At 50.1% G+C, this 14,893-nt stretch overlaps 1 protein-coding gene across 1 annotated transcript in view; it reads left to right on the forward strand.

The window, feature by feature from the left end:
* LOC103188606 (protocadherin-16) overlaps window positions 1–14,893 on the forward strand; it is a 40,678-nt gene that overhangs the window by 4,523 nt on the left and 21,262 nt on the right. Inside the window, 4 exon segments of the mRNA XM_042333991.1 lie at window positions 10,129–10,365; window positions 11,019–12,032; window positions 12,377–12,564; window positions 14,760–14,856. Of these exon segments, the coding sequence (XP_042189925.1) occupies window positions 10,129–10,365; window positions 11,019–12,032; window positions 12,377–12,564; window positions 14,760–14,856 (1,536 nt within the window).

Here is a 14,893-nt window from a genome sequence, read left to right on the forward strand (position 1 = left end):
TTCTCTCTGTGTTCCACTTCACTTAATTCCCATTTTCACAAAATTCCTCGACAGAGTTCTCATTATGTTCCACCTCACTCAATTCCCACTCTCACCAAATTCCTTAACATTATTCTCATTCTTTTCCACCTCACTCAATTCCCCCTCTCGCCAATTTCCTTAGCAGAATTCTCACTCTGTTACTCCTCACTCAGTTCCCACTCTCACCAAATTCCTCAATGGAATTATCTTCGTTCCACTTCATTTATTTCCCATTCTCACCAAATTCGTTAACAGAATTCTCACTCTATTACTAGTCACTCAATTCTCACTCTCACCTAATCCCTTAACGCAATTCTCACTTTCTTCCACCTCATTCAATTCCCACTCTGGCCAAGTTCCTTGACAAAATCTCACTTTTTTTCCACCTCACTCAATTCCCAAGCTCACCAAATACTTAACGGAATTCTCATTCTGTTCCATCTCACTCAATTACCACTCGTTAATTTCCTTATCAGTATTCTCACGCTGTTCCACATCACTAAATTCCCACTATCACAAAATCCTAAACAGAATGCTCAATCTGTTCCTCCTCACTAAATTTCCACTCTCATCAAATTCCTTAGCAGAATTCTCACTCTGTTCCACCTCTCTCAATTCCCACTATCACCAAATTCCTTAACAGTATTCTCACTCTGTTCCACCTCTCTCAATTCCCCCTCTCACCAAATTCCTTAACAGTATTCTCATTCTGTTCCACCTCACTCAATTCCCACTCTCGTCAATTTCCTTAGCAGAATTCTCATTCTGTTCCACCTCACTCAATTTAAACTCTCTCCAAATTGTTTAATGGAATTCTCATTCTATTCCACCTCACTAAATTCCCACTCTAACCAAATTCCTTAGCAGAATTCTCAACTTTTCCACCTCACTCAATTTCCCCTCTCTCCAATTTCCTTAGCAGAATTCTCACTCTGTTACTCCTCACTCCGTCCCCATTCTCACCAAATTCCTAAAAGGAATTATCTTTGTTCCACTTCATTCATTTCCCATTCTCACTAAATTCCTTAACGGAATTCTCACTCTGACCTAATCCCTTAACGCAATTCTCACTCTCTTCCACCTCATTCAATTCCCACTCTGGCCAAGTTTGACAAAATCTCACTTTTTTCCACCTAACTCAATTCCCAAGCTCACCAAATTCTTAATAAAATTCTCATTCTGTTCCACCTCACTCAATTCCCACTCTCGTTAATTTCCTTATCAGTATTCTCACGCTGTTCCACGTCACTAAATTCCCACTATCACCAAAATCCTAAAGAGAATGCTCAATCTGTTCCTCCTCACTCAATTCCCACTCTCACCAAATTCCTTAACGCAATTCTCACTCTCTTCCACCTCATTCAATTCCCACTCTGGCCAAGTTCCTTGACAAAATCCCACCTTTTTCCACCTCACTCAATTCCCAAGATCACCAAATTATTAACAGTATTCTCACGCTGGTACACCTCACTAAATTCCCACTATCACCAAATTCCTAAACAGAATTCTCACTCGGTTCCACCTCACTCAATTACCACTCTCACCAAATTCCTTAGCAGAGTTCTCTCTGTGTTCCACTTCACTCAATTCCCATTTTCACAAAATTCCTCGACAGAATTCTCATTATGTTCCACCTCACTCAATTCCCACTCTCACCAAATTCCTTAACATTATTCTCATTCTTTTCCACCTCACTCAATTCCCCCTCTCGCCAATTTCCTTAGCAGAATTCTCAACTTTTCCACCTCACTCAATTCCCACTCTCACCCAAATCCTAAACAGAATGCTCACTCTGTTCCACTTTACTAAATTCCCACTCTCACCAAATTTCGTAACAGAATTCTCACTCTGTTCCACCTCACTCAATTCCAACTCACACCAAATTCCTTAAAAGTATTCTCATTCTGTTCCACATCACTCAATTCCCAATCTCATCCAATTCCTGAACAGAAATCTCACTCTGTTGCACGTCACTTGATTCCTACTCTCACCAAATTCCTCAACAGAATGCTCCCTCTGTTCTACCTCTCTCAATTCCCACTATCACCAAATTTCTCAACAGAATGCTCAATCTGTTTTTCCTCAGTCAATTTCCACTTTCACGATTTTTTTAGCAGAATTCTCATTCAATGCCACCTCAATCGATTCCTTCTCTTACAAAACACCTAAATAAATTCTCATTCTGTTCCACCTCTCTCTATTGCCCCTCTCATCAATTTCCTAAACAGAATGCTCACTCTGTTCCTCCTCAGTCAGTTGCCTCCTCACGCTGCTGGACTCTTTCCTCTAGTGATGCTCTCGCAAGTCTTTACAGAATTCTCACTCTGTTCCAATTCACTCAATACCCACTCTCACCAACTTCTTTAACAAGATTCAGACTCTGTTTCACCTCATTCAATTTTCACTCTCACCAATTTCCTCAACAAAATGCTCACTCTGTTCCTCCTCACTAAAATTCCACTCTCACCAAATTCTTTAGAAGAATTCTCACTCTGTTCCATCTCATTCAATTCCCACTCACATGAAATTCCTTAAAAGTATTCTCATTCTGTTCCACCTCACTCAGTTCCTAATCTCACCAAATTCCTCAACAGAATTCTCATTCTGTCCCACCTCTCTCTATTTCCATTCTCGCCAATGCCCTTAGCAGAATTCTCACTCTATTCCACGCTCTCAATTCCAACTCTCACCAAAATCCTTAACAGAATTCTCATTTTGTTCCACCTCACTGAATCCCTACTTTCGCCAATTTACTCAGTGAAATTCCTACTCTGTTCCACCTCACTCAATTCCCACTCTCTCCAAATTGTTTACCTGCATTCTCACTCTGTTACTTCTCACTCAATTCCCACTCTCACCAAATTCCTTAGCAGAATTCTCACACTGTTCCACCTCACTCAATTCCTAATCTCACAAAATTCCTCAACAGAATTCTCATTCTGTTCCACCTCTCCCTATTTCCACTCTCGCCAATTGCCTTAGCAGAATTCTCACTCTGTTCCACCTCACTCAATTCCCACTGTCACCAAATTCCTTAATGATATTCTCCTTCTGTTCCTACTCACTCAATTCCCACTCTCACCAAATTCCTTCACAGAATTCTCACTCATCCACCTCATTCAATTCCCAATTTTTGGTGAAGTAACAGAAAGGGTGGATGGAGGTATTGCAGTTGATGTAGTTTATATGGAGTCTGAAAAGGCATTTGATCAAATGCGACTTAAGAGACTTGTAACCACGGTATTACAGGGACAGTAGCAGCATGGATACAGAACTGTCTGGGAGACAGCAAGCAGAGAGTGGTGGTGAATAGTTGTTTTTCTGACTGGTATCCCCCAGTTGTCGGTATTGGGACCACTGCTCTTTTTGATCTATATGAGTGACCTGGACTTGGGTATAAGGAGTACAATTTCCAAGCTTGCAGAGGATACTAAGCTAAGAAGAGTCGTAAATGGTGTAAAGGATCATAGCAGACTGCAAGAGGACATGGGCAGACTGGTAAAATGGGCAGACACGTGGCAGATAAAGTTTAATGTTGAGAAATGCAAAGTGATATATTTTGGGAGGAAGAATGTGGAGAGGCAATATAAACTGATGGTACAATCTTAAAGGGGGTGAAGGAACAGAGAGACCTGGGGTTTCATATAAGTTAATCTTTGAAGGTGGCAGGACAGGTAGATAAAGCTGTTAAAAAAAATACAGTATACTGGGCTTTATAAATATGGGTATAGAATACAAAAGTCAGAAAATTACGATGAACCTTTATAAAACACTAGTTAGGCCTCAGCTAGAGACTGTGTTCAGTTCTGTGTACCACACTTTAGGAAGGATGTCAAGGCATTGGAGAGGGTGCAATGGAGATTTGCACCAGGAATAGTACCAGGAATAAGGGACTTCCATTATGAGGAGAGGCTAGAGAAACTAGGATTATTCTCCTTGGAGAAGAGAAAGTTAACAGGATATAGAAGGTTTCAAAATGATGAGGGAATTCGATGGGGAATCCCTATATAGGGAATTAAGGAGAAAGTATTTCCACTGGCAGGTGGGTCAGTAACCCGAGGACACCAATTTAAAATAGGTGTTAAAGGAAACAGAGGTGAGGAGAAATTTTTTCACACAGCAAGTTGTTCGGATCTGAAATGCATTGCGTGAAAGGGTGGTGGAAGCCATTTTAAGAGAGAAGTAGCTAGATCCCCCTCCCCCATACGTACTGAACCTAAAAAATATTTGAGATATAAGGTTCTGGATGTTTTGTTTTTTTGCGCTCGGGACTTGAGGTTTTTTTTGTGTGTTTTTTGGGTTAGGGACATGAGAAGAGGGGTGTTTCATGTGTTTAGCCTCAGGACTTGAGGAGTGGGGTTTCCTGTTTTTTGGTCTCGGGACGTAAGTAGGGGGGTTTTCGTGTTTTTTAAGTTCGGGACATGGAGGTGGAGGTTTGTGTTTTTGTGCTCAGGACGTGATGGGGTGGGGGGGGGAATGTTTCGTGTTTTTTGGATTCGGGACTCAAGTTGGGGAGATCTGTCTTTTCAGTAGTGTGAGACTAAGTCAGGGAGAGAGAGAGCAAGGGTAGGGGGGGGGAGCAGGAGAGTGGGGTGACCATAGGAATGGCCTTTTAGAGAGTGAAGGAACGTCACACCTATATGTGCCTGTCTACCCAGACGTTAAAACAGACCCTTCCCCCCCATACACACAGATACCCCCCCACACATACACACAGAAACCCCACACACACAGAACCCACACACAAAAAGCGAGACACCCCCACATACACATAGACACCCTCACACACACAGACACCTCCACCAAACACACACAGACCACCCCCCCCCCACACACACACACAGACACTCCCCCCACACACATACAACCTTCCCACACATACACACACACACCCCACACACACTAAGACCCCCACACTCACACATACATACAGACACACACATACACAGACCTCACACACACACCCCCCTCCCCATTCTCACAGACCCTCTCCCGCTCACATACACATATACACCTTCACACACACAGACCAAACCGAGACAGACAAACACTCACACACGTTCAGCTCACACTCAGACACGTGCTCAGACACCAGCGACCCCATACGAAGGGCGTTATAGACATGCAACCTGTGATGGGGGAGGTGGGGGGGGAGGCTTTGGCTCGGTGTTCCGCGGGGGTAAAATCAGATGTGCTGAAGGATCTTCTTCATCCAGACTCATCTTCTGACCTTGTGATATCTTCAGTGCGGTGGCCCCAGGATGAGGATTGCAGTCTCGACGTGGCTTATGGAGGCCAGTAGATGGCGTCAAAGGCTGCCCCTGAGAGGGGAGGTGGCGGGTGTCAGACAGCATCAGGTCACAGCCAATAATAATAATAATAATGTTCGCATTTGATACAGCGCCTTATCACGTCTTCGAGACGTCTCAAAGCGCTTCACAGGATACACTGTAAAGTGTAGCGACTGTGTATTTTGTGGGCAAGACACCGCAGCCAATTGCGCACGGCGGTGTCCCACAAGGATTGAGTGACAACTTTATGTCACTTTATGTTGTTTCTTTATTATTATTATTTTTTTGAATGGATTATTACGCCCAGAAAAGCCATCTGCCAATCGACTAACAACCGGGTTCCTACGTACTGCTGGGTAAACAGAGGCGCGCGTGTGTGTCTAGTAAGAAAACTTGTGCAACGTTTTGCCCTGCCCGGGGATCAAACCCGGGTCCTCTCGCTCGCGAGCCGAGCCCTCTAACCCGCTGAGCTACAGGACTCTACGACATCCGCACAGGCGAGTGTAACTCTGGGGAATGTCGGCCAGGACGCTTGGGAGAGAGAGAGAGAGAGAAAGAAACTCTCTTCCCGACAGCGCTGCGAGGGAGCTTCAACATCCGTCCGAACAGGGCACAAATGTGGGGCTGGCACCCAAGGAGCCAACACACACGCCACCGCGCCCCACCCACACACACCCACCCACCCACCCACACACACCCACCCACACACGCACACGCAAACATCAGCGGAACTTTCACACTCACACTCACACTCATTCGGCTCACGCTCGCACACGTGCTCAGACACCCCCCACCCCACCGCGCCCCCCCAAATAAATCCCCAATAAATCTCAGGTTGGGGCCAAACCTGAGAGGGTTAAGTAACGGTGCCACAGAGCAGGTCATGTGTTTGTGCTGCCACTGATGTCTGTGTTGTGTGTGTGTTGTGCGTGGAATTGGGATACAGTGTGTAACGGGTTTGCAGTGCGAGTCTCGCTCACTCCTGAGCTGCCAACCTCACACTCACTCACTCACTCACTCACACTCACTCACTCACACTCACTCACTCACTCACCCACACCGCGGGGCTCAGGCTCACACTCACACAGAGCGAGAGAGAGAGAGAGGAGTGAGAGAGAGAGAGAGAGAGAGGGGGGGAGAGAGAGAGAGAGAGAAAGAGAGAGCCATAGGGATTGGGGAGAGGGAAGGGGGAGCGAGAGAGAGAGAGAGAGAGAGAAAGGAGTGAGAGAGAGAAAGAGAGAGGAGTGAGAGAGAGGGAAAGAGGGAGAGAAAGAGAGAGCCATAGGGATTGGGGAGAGGGAGGGGGGAGAGAGAAAGAGAGAGACGGGAGGAAGGGGAGCGAGAGAGAGGGTAGTGAGAGAGGGAGAGAGAGAGGGGGGGGGAGGGGGTAAGAGAGAAAAGGGGGAGAGTGATTGACCGGGGGGTGGGGGGGGGGGGGGGGGACAGAGAGAGAGAGAGAGAGAGAGACAGGGAGGGGAAGAGACAGAAAGGGAGGGGGAGACATAAGGGGGGGGGACACAAGGGGAGGGGGGGAGACACAAGGGGAGTGAGAGGTGGGGGTTTGGGGGTGAGACAAGGACGGGAGGGGGGAGGGTGGTCGTGAGAGAGACAGAGAGGGATTAGCTGTGGGGGACAAGAAAAAAACAAGAAACAAAGAGGAAAGAAACAAAGAGGATAGAGAGAGAGAGAGGGAGAGAGGGGGAAGAGAAGAGGGGGGAGAATAGGGGGGAGAATAGGGGGGGAGAGCCAACGGGGGGAGCAAGAGGGTGAAAGGAAGAAAAAGGAGCGAAGAAAAGAGAGAGTGGGAGAGAAGAAAGAATAGAAAGGGAAAGGGGGAGAGAGAGAAGAAATAGGGGGAGAGGGAGAGAAGAAATAGGGAGAGAGGGAGAGAAGAAATAGGGAGAGAGGGAAAGGGGGAGAGAGGGAGAGAAGAAAGGGAGAGAAGAAAGAGGGAGAGAAGAAAGAGGGAAGAAAAGAAAGAGAGAAAGCAGGGAAGAGAGAGAGAGAGGGAGGGAGTGAGAGAGGGAGAGAAGAAAGAGAGGAGGGAGAGAGGGAGAGAAGAAAGAGAGGAGGGAGAGAGGGAGAGAAGAAAGAGAGGAGGGAGAGAGGGAGAGAAGAAAGAGAGGAGGGAGAGAGGGAGAGAAGAAAGAGAGGAGGGAGAGAGGGAGGATCGGGATCGGGATCTGAGCTCCGGTTTGTGTCGCTGATCGTGTCCCGGAGTCGGGATGTCCCGGAGCCGCAATCTGCGTCCTCCACCCACTCCCGGTGCTATGTAGCGGAACACAGACACCGGGACACAGACACCAGACACCGGGACACAGACACCAGACACCGGGACACAGACACCAGACACCGGGACACAGACACCAGACACCGGGACACAGACACCAGACACCGGGACACAGACACCAGACACCGGGACACAGACACCAGACACCGGGACACAGACACCAGACACCGGGACACAGACACCAGACACCGGGACACAGACACCAGACACCGGGACACAGACACCAGACACCGGGACACAGACACCAGACACCGGGACACAGACACCGGGACACAGACACCAGACACCGGGACACAGACACCGGGACACAGACACCAGACACCGGGACACAGACACCGGGACACAGACACCAGACATCGGGACACAGACACCGGGAGACGGGAGTGAAGAGGAAACCTGGGCGAAGGATCGAGGGTGAGTTTGATCCACACACAGAGAGAGAGAGAGAGAGAGAATGGGGCAGAAAGAGAGAAAGAATGGAGCGAGAGAGAGAAAGAATGGAGAGAGAGAATGGGCAGAGAGAGGGAGAGAGAGAAAGAATACAGAGAGAGAAGGGGGCAGAGAGAGAAAATGTGGCAGAGAGAGAGAGAATGGGACAGAGAGAGAGAAAATGGGGCAGAGAGAGTGAGAGAATGGGGCAGAGAGAGTAGGGCAGAGAGAGTGAGAGAATGGGGCAGAGAGAGAGAGAAAATGGAGCAGAGAGTGAGAGAATGGGGCAGAGAGTGAGAGAATGGGGCAGAGAGAGTGAGAGAATGGGGCAAAGAGAGTGAGAGAATGGGGCAGAGAGAATGGGGCAGAGAGAGTGAGAGAATGGGGCAGAGAGAGTGAGAGAATGGGGCAGAGAGAGAGAATGGGGCAGAGAGAGAGTGAGAGAATGAGGCAGAGAGAGTGAGAGAATGGGGCAGAGAGAGAGAGATGGGACAGAGAGAGAGAGAGAATGGGGCAGAGAGAGAGAGAATGGGGCAGAGAGAATGGGGCAGAGAGAGTGAGAGAATGGGGCAGAAGAGAGAGAATGGGGCAGAAGAGAGAGAATGGGGCAGAGAGAGAGGCCTTGAAGGAGGCGAGGGAGGAAGCAAAGTGGAGGGACCGTGGGATGGAGTACCAGAGCGTGGGGGCCGAGCGGCTGAAAACCCGGCCACCGATGGTAGGGCGGGTCGGGCGGGAGATATGGAGCAGGCCGGAGTCTGGAGGGAGCGAGCAGGTTGGTAGGAAACCCACACGTACACTGAATGCTCTCTTGCAAACCTTGTGGCCTTGGCTCTCACCAACCTGTGTCTAATACTCTCCAGAATTAGGTTCGTAGAGTGCACCCTCCAAGGAGAGGGTGTGCATTCCCTTCCAGACACAGGGAGGATTCCATGTATAGGTGACGAACATGTGGGACTCAGCCTGATTTGTGTGTCAGACACCCGACTGATCACGGTGATGGTTTTCGTGTGTGTCAGACACCGGCTGATCATGGTGATGGGTTTCTGTCTGTGTCAGACACCGGCTGATCAAGGTGATGGGTTTCTGCGTGTGTCAGACACCGGCTGATCATGGTGATGGGTTTCTGTGTGTATCTGACATGAGATAAAATCGCTCCTTCATTTCCTGTCTGTTTGTGGAGCTGTTGTTGTGCATAAACTGGCTTCCACATTCGCCCACAAATAAACAGTCAAGCATCTTACCATCAATCCTTGGAAGCACTTTGAGACGTCCTCCTGATGGGTAGAAATGTGAGATTATTGTTATTATTATTAAACGGCAGTGATGCTGGGGAGGACAAGTTTCAGAGCTATGGGGGGAGAGGGGGAAGGAGTGGAATTGAATTGGATAGCTCTTTCAAAAGAGCTGGCATAGACACGATGGGCCGAATAGCCTCCTTCTGTGCTGTATAATTCTATGATTCTATGTTGAATTGGCACCTGGTTACAACTGACCTCTCCCTGTCTCTCATTCGATGTTTTTCTTTCTGTTTGTGTCTATCCTTCATTCCTTGTCTCTCACTATGACTTTCTTTCTCTCTGTCTCTCACTCTCTGGCTGACTCTCACTCATTCTCTTTTTCTTTCTTTCTCTCTCTGTCTCTCTCTGTCTTTCACTCTTTCTTTGTCTGTCTCTCACTCTTTGCCCCTCATTCTCACAATGCCTATTACTCTTCCTTACTCTCTCTCACTTTCTCCGTCTCCCTCATTCTCTCTGTCACATTCTATCTCACCCTATCTCTCTGTGTCACTCTGTATCTGCTTCTCATTCTGTCTCTTTCTCTCTCTGTCTTATTCATTCTCTCTAACACACACTGTGTCTCACTCTCTCTCTCCTCTCTCTCTCGTTGTTTCTCTCACGCTCTGTCACCCTGTATCCCTCTCTCTCATTCTGTCTCTCTCTCTGTCTCCGATTCTTTCTCTCGCTCTCTCTGTGTCCCTCTCATTCTCTCTCTCTCTCTCCGTCTCTGTGTTCTCACTCGCTCTCTGTCTGTCTCTGTCTCTCTCTGTGTGCCTCACTCACACTACCTCACTCTCTCTCTCACTCTCTCCCCTCGCAGGATTGTTGTCTCTGGCTGGCTCTCTGCAGGGCCGAGGTAACAGCGTGTGGTGTTTGGGGATATCGGCGCGGGATGGTGGGGGGCTGAGCTCGCTGCTGAACGCGGAGGTGAATATCAGTGTGGTGTCCGGGGTGGTCTCCCCTCCGCACTTCCAGCAAACACAGTACTTCTTCACCGTGTCCGAAGAGGTGGCCATCGGCACCATCATTGGCACCGTGTCTGCCCGCAACCCCCCAGGTAACCCCCCCCCACCCACACCCATCCACTTCCACATCCCCCACACTACCTGCAACCGCCCCCCCAGGTAATCAACACCCCAATGCAGATATCCCCTCTCCCCCATCCCCACAACCCCCAGGTAACCGCAGCTCTCTACCCCTACCCACCCCACCACACACATCCACACACACATGGCCTCAACCCTTATCACACACTGTCCTCAATCCCCAGGTAACCCCCTGCACACTCCCCATCAACCCCCACCACACACACTCACTCCCCCTCAATCCCTTATACCCACACCCACTGCCCTTGATACCCCAGGTAACCCCCCTCACCCCAACCCCGCAAGCCCCCACTCTTGTTCACTCATTCCAATGAGTGAGTGGCAGTAAGCGAGTGTGTGTGTGAGTGAGCAAATGAGTGTGTGACTGAGTGTGAGTGAGGGTGAGTGAGTGTAAGTGTGAGCAAGTGTGAGTGTAATTGAGTGACTGAGTGTGAGTGAGTGTGCGAGCAAGTGAGTGAGAGAGTGAGTGAATGAGTAATTGTGAGTGAGTGTGAGTGAGCGTATGAGTGAATGAGTGTGAGAGAATGAGTGAGACTGAGAGAGAGTGAGTGTGAGTGAATGAGTGAGTGTGAGTGAGTGTGATTTGATCCTCTATCCCCTGCAGGCCTGGCTGACGCCATCCACTACTCTATCTCGGGGGGTGACCCCGGCGGTTACTTTGCGGTGGATGGCTCTGGGAGGCTGCGGACTGCGCTGTTGCTGGACCATGAGGAGACTGCGGGGGTCTCATTGGTGGTGCAGGCTCAGAGCGGCTCTCCGCCAGCCTACAGCACCACCCGTGTCACCATCACCATAGCCGACATCAACGACAACTCTCCCGTCTTCCCGGTGCCGAGCGAGGCCATCCTACTGGCAGAGGGCACGCCCGTGGGCACCGTCATCTACACGCTGGTGGCCACCGACCGCGATAGCGGTGCCAACGGACAGCTGCGATACGAGGCAGTCTCAGGAGCCGAGGGCACCTTCAGTGTCGAGCGCAGCACTGGGCATGTGCGGCTGATCGGATTGCTGGACTACCAGCATGTGTCCCATTACCAGATCACGGTGCTAGCCAGGGACTGTGGTGTGCCCCCGCGCAGCGCCACCTTCACCCTCCTCGCCCACGTGAGGGACGGCACTGGAGACGCCCCTGCATTTGACACGCTAACGTACCGTGTGGAGGTGCGTGAGGGCACGGCTCCAGGCACACGCTTCCTCCAGGTGCGCGCCATGGGTACGGAGCGGACAGGTACAGCGGGCACCGGCTACACCCTCACCTACCACCTCCGCACTGACGGTGATTCGGCTGCTTTCGGCATTGCCCCCGACACGGGCTGGCTGTATGTGCGGAGTGCACTGGATCGTGAGCGCAAGGCACTGTACCGGCTCACCGTGGAGGCCTCCGGCAGCCAGCGTGGCAGGACGGGCACCGCCGGGGTCACCGTGACCATCACTGATGAGAACGACAACCCCCCCCGGCTCGGCGAGGAACGCTACTTCTTCACCGTCCGTGAGAACCAGCCACCGGGCACCCAAGTCGGCCGTGTCCTGGCGACCGATCGGGACCATGGCAACAACGGGCGGTTAGCATTTCACCTGGTATCTGGCAATCTGCCCCTCCGCATCCACCCACACACAGGTACCCGCACACGCAGCAGGCACCAGCATAGACATGGCGGGGAGAGAGAGAGCAAGTAATGGGGTTAAGAATAGAGAGCTCCAGTGGGGAAGCGAGCACCAGCACAGATACGATGAGGAGAGAGCAGGAGAATGGGATTAGAGAACTCCAGTGGGGGAGCGAGGACCAGCACAGACACACGGGGAGAGAGAGCAGGGAAAAGGGGTTAGAGTAGAGAGCTCCAGTGGGGGTGCGAGCCCCAGCACATACACATGGGGAGAGACAGAAAGGAGGGAATGGGGTTAGAGTAGAGAGCTCCAGTGGTTGAGCGAGCAGGTGAGTGATATTGTGTGAACTCCTGACAGGAGAGCTCAGCACCAAGGTGAAGTTTGACCGGGAGCAGCAGGCGGCCCACCAGGTGACAGTGGTGGTCCAAGATGGCGGCACCCCTCCTCGGAGCGCCAGCGGCACTGTGTATGTCACCGTCCTGGATGAGAATGACAACGCACCTGTGTTTGCTCACAACATCGTTGGGCACGAGCTGGTGTTCCAGGTGAGAGACTCTGACCCCAAACCCAAACTTCAACTCTAACCGTGACCTCCAACCCCAGCCCCTGACCGTAACCCTGACCCCAACCCCGAGCCCCAACCCCAACCTCAGCCACAAACCCCACCCCAACCTCAGCCAATACCCAGCCCAACCTCAGCCCCAACCCCCATCCCAGCCCAATCTCAGCCCCAACTCCCAGAGCCAACCCTCAGCCCCAATTCCCAGACTCAACCTTCAGTTCAGCTCCAACTCCAGCCCCAACACTCAGCACGACCCAAACCTCAGCCGAACCCCCAGCCCCAACCTGCTGACCCAACCCCTGACCTCAGCCCCAACACCCAACCACAGCCCCAACTCCAGCCCAACCCCCAACCCCAGCCCCAGCCCCCAACCCTTAATCCCAGCCCGATTGTTAGTCAATTGGCAGATTGCTTTTACAGAGGTAAAAATCTCTTCAAAATAAATAAATAATCATAATAATTTGGTCATTCAATCCACGAGTATTTGTGGGACACTACTGTGCACAATTGGCTAATGCGTTTCACCCACAAACTTACAGTTAATTCTGTGAAGTGCTTTGAGATGTCTCAAAGACGTGATAAGGCTCTATATCGTGGAGTCCTGTAGCTTAGTGGTTGGAGCATTCGTATGCAAGCGAGAGGACCTGAGTTTGATTCTGGAGCAGGGCGAAATGTTGGGCAAGATTCCTTACTCCACACGCCTCTTTTTACCTAACAGTAAGTAGTAACCCAGGTTTTGGTTGATTGGTAGATCGCTTTTCCAGGAGTAACAATCTCTTTTAAAAAAGATAATAATAATTTTGGCACTTAATCCACGACTGTGCGTGTGACACTGTTGTGCGAAAATTGGCTGCCGCATTTGGTCCACAAATTATACAGTCACTATACTTTACAGTATATGAGGTTGAAGCACTTTGAGACCCTTTTTTCACCCAAAGGGTAGTGGAAATCTGGAACTCTCTCCCCCTGTAGATTCTGGATCCATTCACATTGTCAAGACTGTTAGATCAGGGTATTGAGGGATATGGGGTGAAGGGCAGATAATTGGAGTTGGAAGTACAGATCAGTCATATCTTATAGAAAGGTAGAACAGGCTTGAGGGACTGCATGGCCTACTCCTGTTCCAATGTTTCTATGTCTTGAAGACATGATGAGGCTCTATATCAAATGCAAGGATTATTATTCTCAAAGCACTTCACAATAGCTCAGACAAACAGTGAGGAATCGGGTGGTGGGGCATGGGACAAGGAGAGAGGGGAGAGTGAAAGGAAGAGTGAGGTGGTGAATAAAGGGGAAGTGAGGGGTGTGTGTGTGATGGGGGTGAGTGAGGGGGAGAGTGAGGGAGGAGTGAGGGGGAAGTGATGGGTGCGGCGCGAGCATTGTAGCTGGGCTGTGACCCATGCTGGGCTGTTCAGGCATCTCAGCTCCGACCTTGGTGTGAGTCACACTGGGCTCCTGCTCCAAATGTACAGATGTTGTGTGTCCTGCCACATCTGCCAGACTTCTTCACTGTAACATCTGAATCCAATGTTCATTTGTCCTTCAGTTGAGTCGTTAAACCCAGGTTGCGTCTGCCTGTTCAGGTGGACGTTAAAGTTGCCGCGGAACTATTCGAAAAGAGAAGGGAGTTTCTCTCTCTCCCGGTGGCCTGTTCAACAATCCCCCAAGTACTAATTTGGTCACCCAATCCATGACTGTTTGTAGGACACTGCTGTGTGCAATATACAGAATATACTGTAAAGTGTAATGACTATTTTGTGGGCGAACCGCTACAGCCAATTGCTCATAGCAGTGGCCCACAAACAGTCATGAATTGAGTGAGCACTTTTTTTAAAGGAATTATTACCACCGGAAAGCGATCTGCCAATCGACTAACAACTGGGATCCTACTTACTGCTAGGTACTGTGTGTGAAGTAAGAAAATTGCCTAAGATTTTGCCCTGCCCGGGAATCAAATCCAGGTCTCTCGCTTGCAAGGCGAGTGTTCGAACCACTGAGCTACAGGACTCTACAATACGATAGTCATGCGTTCACCATTTGACACACAACAACCCTAGGTTTGAGCCTTCAGGTGGACGAGATGCTTCCCCATGTGAAGGGTGCTATATAAGTTCAAGTTGTTGTTGTTGACGTCAGGTAGATGTGTTGTCTGTGTGTCTGACTGCGTTTCTCCGGCAGGTTTCTGAAGGGAAACCCTCAGGTGTTGTGTTGGGCACTGTACAGGCAAAGGACCCAGATGAAGGAGAGAACGGGACTGTGGTGTACTCTCTGTCAGGTACCCCTCACTCTCCCCATCCCCACCCCGCTTCCCA

The sequence above is a fragment of the Callorhinchus milii genome, unplaced genomic scaffold, assembly GCF_018977255.1.
Source record: "Callorhinchus milii isolate IMCB2004 unplaced genomic scaffold, IMCB_Cmil_1.0 Scaffold4, whole genome shotgun sequence".
Taxonomy (NCBI): domain Eukaryota; kingdom Metazoa; phylum Chordata; class Chondrichthyes; order Chimaeriformes; family Callorhinchidae; genus Callorhinchus; species Callorhinchus milii.